Source organism: Mustela nigripes, chromosome 2 (genome assembly GCF_022355385.1).
Source record: "Mustela nigripes isolate SB6536 chromosome 2, MUSNIG.SB6536, whole genome shotgun sequence".
Taxonomy (NCBI): domain Eukaryota; kingdom Metazoa; phylum Chordata; class Mammalia; order Carnivora; family Mustelidae; genus Mustela; species Mustela nigripes.
The window spans coordinates 216,035,495-216,044,491 of record NC_081558.1 but is presented as its reverse complement, the minus strand read 5'-3'; the positions used below and the strand labels follow the sequence as shown (position 1 = coordinate 216,044,491).

General features: G+C 58.8%; 1 protein-coding gene across 6 annotated transcripts in view; it reads right to left on the bottom strand.

Moving 5' to 3' along the window:
• The window catches only part of ABCG1 (ATP binding cassette subfamily G member 1), a 65,358-nt gene continuing 56,361 nt past the window's right edge, over window positions 1–8,997 (bottom strand). For 4 of the 6 annotated variants that reach the window (XM_059392404.1, XM_059392403.1, XM_059392401.1 and 1 more), the window contains 8 exons: window positions 8,525–8,639; window positions 5,718–5,902; window positions 5,485–5,586; window positions 4,500–4,668; window positions 3,586–3,686; window positions 3,344–3,502; window positions 2,107–2,225; window positions 1–923 (listed from right to left, as the gene is read on the bottom strand). In XM_059392404.1, coding sequence (XP_059248387.1) covers window positions 695–923; window positions 2,107–2,225; window positions 3,344–3,502; window positions 3,586–3,686; window positions 4,500–4,668; window positions 5,485–5,586; window positions 5,718–5,902; window positions 8,525–8,639 — 1,179 coding nt within the window. In that variant the 3' untranslated portion in view covers window positions 1–694. The remainder of the gene's footprint in view (window positions 924–2,106; window positions 2,226–3,343; window positions 3,503–3,585; window positions 3,687–4,499; window positions 4,669–5,484; window positions 5,587–5,717; window positions 5,903–8,524; window positions 8,640–8,997) is intronic. The other 2 variants (XM_059392402.1, XM_059392400.1) reach the window with 1 other exon arrangement.

Here is an 8,997-nt window from a genome sequence, read left to right as displayed (position 1 = left end):
TTAGGAAGAAATAAACAATGTATTTTTGCTTAAAATAAGCAGCACGGGGCAGGGTGACGGAGGAAAAAAAACTTTGGGAAGGTTGGCCAATGCCACCCTCCAGCTTTCTGTTCGATTTTTGGGAGCACGTGCAGCCCCAGAGCCTTCTCCCTGCCGGGGACCGCGCCGCATCTTTCCCCAGTTCTGCCTGAAAATGAGACCAGCTCCGCGCCTTAGTTAAGCCCCTCGTGTCTCTAAGCAAAGTGTGTTATTTACCCTGAATAATTTCCTTTAACAAGTACGAAAAAGATACAGTTTCTTAAAAGGAATGAGAGTTATCGGCTTTTGGCTTGGAAATGGACTTCTCCCCGGAGGCGGCAGCAGAACCGCAGGACGACAGCGACCGTCCCGAGACCGGGCTGTCCCTGGTGCGGTTCCTTCCTCCCCGGCCCCCCGGCTGCGGCTCTGCTGCCGGTTTCTGCGTGCCTGGCCTCCACGGGGTGAAATTCTGCATGAGGACGCGACACCTTTCTACACCTTCTTCCCAGGTGAAGCTGGAAAGGGAGAGGAGAGAGGCGCGGGCGCGGACACGGGCGGCACAACGCCCGCAGACGGACGCACCGCCGGGGGCTGGGTAGCGGCAGCGGCCCCCGCGGCTCCGCAGGGGCCCTGGGCCACGATGTCTATGTCCGTGTCTCCTGGAGCTCGGGTGTTTTTACCTCTCTGCCCGGATTTTGTATCTCAGGACGAAATAGGCGATGAGGCGTAGGGAGATGAAGAAAATACCCAGAACGATGAAGTCTAGGTAGAGCTTGGCGTCCTCCACGTCTAGCTCCCTCAGGATGGCCTCCGACTTCTGGAAGTGACACGTCTCATCGACGCCGCAGTGCAGGTCCTCTCGGTCCAGCCCGTAGATGGACAGGATGACCCCCTCGAATCCGTACCTAGAGAGGAATGTTCCGGCCATTAGCCAGGCCCTCCCCACGGCCAGGGGACCCCACGCCCTCACGCCTGCCTCCATCTGCAGAGGGAAACAGCACACTCCACGCCATCCGTGATCCACAGCGTGGCCATGCTCTGTCCCCGAAACCCGTCTTCACACAACTGCTTCCCAGCCACGCAGCAGCCTCCAGAGATAAACACATCCCGCGGCGTGGATGAGGTTTGCCCGATTTTTATCTCCTCCGGAGCCTCCACCCACAAAACCAAACGGAATGGGTAGGAGCTATTTGTTCAGTGGAGGAAACCAATTGGAAGGCTCTTTGATTGCCTGAGATGACAAACTCTCTCACAGTTCGATATAATAAAGGATCTAATAGCCTTCCAAGGGCTAGAGAGCGTTTCAGTAAAACCCTGCCGTGCTGTCGTCTCTCATTCTGGTCCAGCCCTAGAGTGTCCAAACAAAAACACCAATTTTGAGAAGAAAGACATGGGTTTCTGATTTCTTGGCATTGGAACACACACAGATTGCTGAAACTCTGTACAGCCACTTTGTTTTGATTTTGTTTTCCTGAACAATACATCTGGGTCTGAACTGACGTTCTAGAGAAAGAAAGCTTGTTCCCAACTTTGGCTCTTGTGTGTCACATGGGATCGCTGGGGCTGGGGGAGAAGAGCTCTGGAGATGAGCCCTGCCCGGCAGGGCCGGCGTGACAGGACCCGGGGCAGAGAGGACAGGCCTGAGCACTCGGCACCAAGGGGCCAGGATGCTCTCGTTCAAAGACATTAGGATGTTTAAAACAGGACCTGGTTTCCACGGGATTTACACAGTCGGAACCTCGCTTGAGTGCTGTTCATTCCAGAGAGGGACGAGGATCGTGAGATGGAAACACGCCCCCCACAGCAGCTCTCCGAAATGGGCAGAACGCGGGGTCCACCGCAGCTTCTTCAAGGCACAAACTGCTATATTTAATTCTTGTGTGCGTGTGTGTGTGTGTGCGTGTGTGTGGAGGCGGGGTGCAGACACACCAGACTTAGGAGAAAATGAAAGGCACCAACAGCCTCGATTTCATGGGGCAAGCATGCTGCTGGGGTCAGGCCCTTCAGCTGGGGGCTAGGAAGTGACTTTTGTCCCTTCCCTCTGTCCACATAGAGCTCCCGAGTGATCCGGGACCCCACACACGCTACCTGACGTAGGAGATGTAGGACATCCACTGCAGGTAAGTTGGGATCGTGTCGAAGCTGACGAAGAACCCCGAGAAGAGGAGGACAGGGATGGCCGTCACGGGCCCCACAAAGGTCGCCACCTGGGGAGACATACGGGGGACGTGCTCAGGGGCAGCATCTGGGACTCCCACCCGGTTTCTTCAGGTGTCCCTGGGAGGCCATATCCCAGGTGTATGGGGAAGAGTCACCAGCAACTGGGAAAGGGCCAGGGCTCCAGGCTGGTCACTGAAGGCCAGGACAGCACTGAGCAGCCCCTCTCTTCCAGCCTGCAGCCTGTCTCTGCACAGGGAGGGGCTGGGACATCCCACTCAGAGAGCAGAGGGCCCCAGCAGGGGTGGGTGAAGAGAGAGAGCCTCCCGCAGGGGGCAGAAGCCAAGGTGAACCGAGACAAGGCTGTGGCACAGCAGCTGGGGGAGCAGAGAGCCGGGTGCTGCCACCGTGTCCGAGGGAGGAAGAGGCAGTGGGCACCATTCCCAGGCCCTCTGGGCAGCTGGTGGGTGGAGCGCTCTCCACGGCTGTCCCATGCACACATTGCTATGCCTGTCCCCAGAGAAGGGGACCCCCTGGAGGCTAAGCCATCAGTGAGTGGGGGGGGGGGGGGCTCTGAAGACAGGAACGTAGGGTCCATCACATGCAGCGGCGGGAAGGCCTGGCGGACATTCGGTTCACCAGAGTGTGGCTTTGTTTTGGGGGACGAGCTGCCCAGGGCACCCTGAAACCGCCACAGTGCGGGTTTGGGCAGGCTGGGGGCACGTGAAGCCCTAGGGCAGGGGAGGGGCACAGGCTGCCCTCGGGGGGCCAAGGGACAGCAGAACGAATCCCTCAGAGGCAACAGAACATAGGCGTTGAAAGCTTGGACTCGGAGCCAGGGCAGCCCCTGACCCGACCATGTTCCCTTTCTGGGCCTCAGTCTCCCCCACTGTGAAATGGGAATGGCACCGCCCTAGCTCATGGGGTGTCCGAGGCGCAGTGAGCTAGGACGAGGAAAGCACCGGGAGCAGCGCCTGGCAGGCACCGAAGCCAGCCACGGGCCCCTGCTGCACTCAGCGCGCCAGCCCTGACCCGCCCGGCAGTTCCTTCCCTGGGCGTTGACCTGCTGAGCCGGGGCTGGGAGGTCAGGGCAGAGGAGGCGGCTATGTTTGGGGGGGGAGGGGCCCCAGCTGCACCGGCCCGCCCCCCGCCCCGCCTCCGCTGGTACCTGCAGGGACGTGGAGGCGGCTCCGATGAGCAGACCCAGGGACTGCGCCACCAGCGACGTCATGGTGCCCAGCGCGGCGAACAGCACGAACCTCACGGCGTCGGACGGCTGCGACGTCATCCAGTACACGATGCTGCAGTAGGCCACGGGGAACATGATCTGCAACACACGGCCGGTCAGCCCCCGGGACGCGGCGTCCCCCTCCGCAGGGAGTGCGGGGAGCGCGCCCTCCGCTACCACACCTGGAAAGGCACGTCGGCCATGGTCTTGGCTAGGTAGTAGGCCTTCAGGCTGTACCAGTAGTTCAGGTGTTCCCGAAGAAATACTCCCATCTCCAGGGGAACTAGGAGACAGACGGAGGGCAAAGGGGTCAGGCCCACGCGCCCCGCGAGCCAGGACTCCCCGCAGGCGCGCATGTGCGGAGCTGGAGAGGGCGCGGGGCATCGGCCTGCACGGCCCTCGGAGGCGGGGCTGAGACCTGCGGACCCACGCACCGGCCTGGGAAAACCTCCAACCGTGACCGTGTTTATAACCCAAAGGGTCACCAGCGGGACAATCGAAGAGCGGAGAACCTCTGCTCCGACACTGAACACTATTGTAGTGATTGGCACAAGTATTTCCTGCTAAGCCGACGGCGAAGCAGTGTGATTCCTCCCACGGGCAAGAACCCCCCCCCCCCCCCAGCTGGTCCTGAGCATTCAGGGCCATTTAGGGAGGCGACACTGGGGCAAATTTTATGGAGTTTATGGTCAGCCCGAGTGAGCAAGGGCCGTGTGCTCGGCAAATAATCTGGAACTGTGTGGGAATCCATCTAAAATAGCCTTATTCACTCACAAATTTCGACCACAGCAGGATGCCTAATGAGCGAATGGGGTAACAGCTAAAGAGTAAGATTTCAGGGGTTCCTGATTAGAACACTTTGGGAATCTCTCTTTTGTCAGCCTTCCACAGTGGTTATAGTTTCCCCATTAGTGATTAATTCCTTTGGCTGAAACATGGTACGTATTTTGTTGTCTAAGAGAAAATATGATCATCCCTGTCAACAGAGAAAATGATACTTTGAAGAACCAAGATATTCTGTGTCAGAAAACTCAACTATGGGCCGAGCCTTGACCGGGGTCCCCCGGTGCTGGGTGGGCATAGGGTCGGCACTCACACGTGAGAACGGTGGGCATGAGGGCTGCGAACATGAGGAACAGCATGGAGAAGAAGAGGAAGCCGGAGTTACTCAGGACCTTCTTGGCCTCGTTCCCAATCCCCAGGTACAGCAGGCCGATGAGGAGGCCGATTCCGATGTGAGACGTGATCCGCAGGTGCGTCAGGACCTGGGGGCAGACACGGTTCCCACTGAGTGCGCGGGGGTGGGGCAGAGACCGAGGAAGGCACTGGCACCTGATTTCTCCTCTAGAAAAACAAGCCCTGACCCTAAACCAACTTACACACACACACACACACACCAGAAGCAATCGCTATTATTCTCTGTTAAATCCCCTTCACGAAAAGCAGGAAGGGTGGTCTGCCTGGTCTGCCTTCAGAAGAGGGGCCGGGTGAAACAGTGCTGGGGGGCAGAGAATGGACACACCCGAAGCCTCTCCTTGGAGCGCTCTGGCCTGGGCAGCTACAAGCCCCCCAGTGTTCAGAGCAGTTCCCAAAGGCCCCGCAGGGCACTGAGCCCTCCCCAGCAGGGGGCCTGCCAGGTTGTCCACTAAGATGGGTGGATAGGATCATGGCTGCTGGTCACTCGCCCCCCTCTGGCCGGCGCCCTGTGTCCTGGAGACAGGAGCACAGTCCCCCCTGGGCTCGGCCAGAGGCAAGCGAGCCCGAGAGGGTTTGCCACCCCAGTGGGAACTCTGACAGGCTGCCCTTTGCCAAGTTCCAGAAAAGGAGCCGTGTCTCCATTCGGGGTCCCAGGATGAGACATGGGGGGCAGGGCCACCAGCCGCTGCTGCCAACACAGAACACCAGCGTGACCTGAATTCACTGTCAGAGCCCCCGGGGGTGTTTGTCACAGCAGCACCATGGATGGAAAGCTGACCGGTGCAAAGGCAGGGAAAGCAGCCGAGAGCTCAGCCAGGACGACCACAGCGGAACCCCGCCTGCGCCTCCCTCAGCCCTGAGAGAACGCCGGCCCCCAGCCTCACCGAGTCCCTCATGATACTGAGGAAAGTCCGTCTGAAGAGGATGCAGAACTGCGTGAGGCAGCTGGCCGAGAAGCTGTGGCAGCCCTCCATGGAGGCGGAGTCCTGCGGGCGCACACGGGGAGGGGGGCCGTGAGCCGCCAGCCCTGCACGCAGCGCCCCGCGGCCGAGCGAGAGCCCCCAGGCGGCAGGGTGCAAGGGGCAGCCGTCCCGCGGGGGCCGGGGCGTTGCATTACCTTTCTAGACCCCTCCAATCGTTTTGCCTGCTTTACCTCTTCAGAGGGCCGGTGCCAAAGAAAAGGGTTCGCCTCGGCGTCCCCCCCAGGCTCCCTCCTGTGCTCAGAGTCGCACATGCCCTCCCGGACGGCTCTCACCAGGCGGCCGTTCTGATCACCGTACTCGCCGGACGCGACCTCCATGACTGCGGGAGACACACACGGGTCAGTCCCAGCGCCCCCCACACCCCCCCCGCCCCGGCTACCCGCCACACCCCCCAGGAAGGAGCGCCCCTGTGGCTAACGTGAACCCAGGCCTTGGTCGATTTGCAACAACATGGCCGTGAGCCTCGCGGGAGTCCTTTTAACAGATTATAGGGGTGCTCTGTGATAGGATGAGACCATTCCTCAACCCACATTTCGTCGGCTCTAAAACCCCCAGCAAGGGCAGGGATGACGTCAGGACCCTAAAAATGCGAATTCAGATGGTGATGCCAGGGAGTCAGAGGGAACGAGCTTGTGCGTCTGTGAACTTATTCACCCACTGATGTGAGTGAACCCCTGCCTCGGGCATCCAAGCCCCAGGATCGGAGCCTGCTCAACCATGGGTGAGCAGGAGGGGGCTTGCGTGTCCCTGTGGGCTCAGGGGGGATGACCGCAGTGACAGTGGTTCAGGACCATGGAGAGTGGCCCATGGCCTCCAGCGGGCTTGGAACCCTCAGCCCCACCTCCTGATCCCCAGGGAGGGTGTCCTCTGCTGACCCCGTCTCTGGATCCCACGGCCTCTCTGTGGCCCCTGGTTCCACACCCCACACGACTGCCTCTCCGCCCCTCCCCCGACCTGCGGTCTCCCACGCCTCCTTCCCACGGCCCCTCCCCTCACTGACTTTCGTGCTGAAGCCCAAAGTCCCCGGCCTCAGTATTTGGGCCCTGCCCTCTGGCCACAGCAGCTATCTGCTCTCCTGAGCCTGACCCGGGGCAGCCAAGCCCTCCTCGAGTCTGTCATAGACCAGCTCGTGTTGCCACAGGAGAGCGTCACCGTCCGTGACGTCACACACGCCCAGCATGGCCGGCCCACCTGCTCACTCGTGCCCACCCTGCTCTACCGTGCTCCGAATCGCCCCTCTCCCCTCCCCTCCTGCCCTCCCTCTGGGGACGCAGAGGGCACGCAGCAGCTCCCTTCCCGAGACCTTCCCTCAGTCCCATGTGCCCGGTTTCCTACGCCCTCCGTCCTCTCCTCTTCTGCAGGCCCTGGACCTCCCCACTCCACCCCTGCTCTGTGGCCTGTTCCCACCTGCCTCTCTCTCTGGGGAACGAGTGTGCGACAGTCATTGGCTCTACCCACTGCCTTTGCGACATGTCAAAGCCTCTCTTTAGATGAGGCCCCCCTCCCCCGGGCCCCTTCCTGTCCACTGTGTGCCCACCCCCCCATCATGACCCACTTCTCAGAAGATGGAGCCTGGCCTGGGAACAGTGTCTCCTGGAACACAATCTGGGGGATGACGTTGGAGAGCTGTGGAATCCAGCAGTGCTGTGGCCGGGTGTTTGGGAGGAACCATGGGGGAGAGAGTCTGGTCCCATTCCCTCATTCACATCCACCTAGAACCTCAGAATGTGGCTTTATTTGGAAAACGCTCTTTGCAGGTTTCATTTATTATGGGTCTTGAGATGAAACCGTCCGAGGTTTAGGGTGGGCCCTGGGTCCTGTGAGTGGTGTCCTTACCAGAGGAGGAAAGTTCACCCAGAGACAGAGAGGAAAAAGCCACGTGAGGACACAGGCAGAGACTGGGGTGGCCCAGCCACCAGCCCCGGAACACTGGAGCCCCCAGGAACTGGAGGAGCAGGAAGGACCCTCCCCGAGAGCCCTCCGAGGTGGCACAGCCCAGCCCACACCTTGACTTCCAGCCCCAGGGCTGTGAGAGGATGAATTTCTGCCGATTTAGACCACCCAGCTCGTGGGGTGTCCTTGCAACAGCCATGGGCAGGCAGAATGTGCTGGCAGAGACTGGGCCCCAGCAAGAGGCCGAGGTGGAGGAACGGGACTGGGTGGGGGTGTCTCAAGCACTTGGCGGCCTAGTGAATATGAAGCTTGAGAGAAAGAGAAGGCAGGAGGGTTGCCAGGCTCCCTAGCTTTGCAGAGCCTGGTGAAGGAGACTTGGTGTTGGAGACATAGCCTGGAGAGGTTGTGCGGCTTGCTGATAGATGTATGGGGCACGGTGTGGAGAAGGGGTGCTGGGCCCAGAGCCCCAATGGATGGGGAAAAGGGATAGCCAGCAGCAGCGGCATCAACACCCTGGAGGGCATGGCCAGGAGAGAGGCCTGGGGACCGCACCAGGGCAAACTGAGCCCTGGGGTGGGCTCCTACATCTCAGGGCCCCAGACACAGTGTGCTTGGCTGCCAACCCCGAGACAGCCAGTCCAAGAGGAGGAGCTCAGACCATCAACTTGGTTTCCAGACTCTGAGCATCACCTTTTCGTTATGTTTGGTGGAAACTTAAATCCGCATTTTAATGACTCAATTATCAATGTGAAAGGGTCATTTTTTATTTTCAAAGGTTATTTATTTTCAGAAATACCTTCCTCTAAATCAGAAACCTAACATACAAAGCATTAGGAAAAACAGCTCCAAACAACAGTGTCCTTGTTCTAGGTCCTAGATATCTTCTCTGAAGGAGGGAAAATCTCTAATCTGCTTTTAAAAGCTCCACCACAGGACGGCACTGGAGCCACATGTGCAATAGTCAAGGAATTCCAGATTTGGGGGTGTCAGGTAAAAGCAGAAACTCACCAAGAGTGGAAAAGAGCCCTTTTGTCAAGGTTCTACTTACCAAAATCAGCTGGGTTGTGATAGGTTGGGCAGTTCAGACCTAAATCTCTCAAGTATGGTACGAGATTAGAGACTTTTCCCCGGTACACACATTGCCCTTGACTGAGGACATAAAGCTAGAAAAAAGTAAGGAGAAGGAGAACATCAACCTTGTCCTTCTTTGTAAAGCAACAGGAGCTGCCAGTCTGTCCACCCCTCTGTCTATCACCCATCCAACCTTCTATCCACCCACCTACCCATCCATCTACACATCCATCCACTACCTACTCACCTCCATCTGCCGTCCCATTTATCCATCCGTCTACCCACCCACCTACCTACTAATCCACCCATCCATCCACCACCCATTCAACCTTCCATCTACCCATCTATTCATCCTCCCGTTTATCCATCCGTCCATCCATCCATCCAACCACTACCCGTTCAACCTTCTATCCACCCACCCACTCACCAATTTACCTAACCATCCACCCA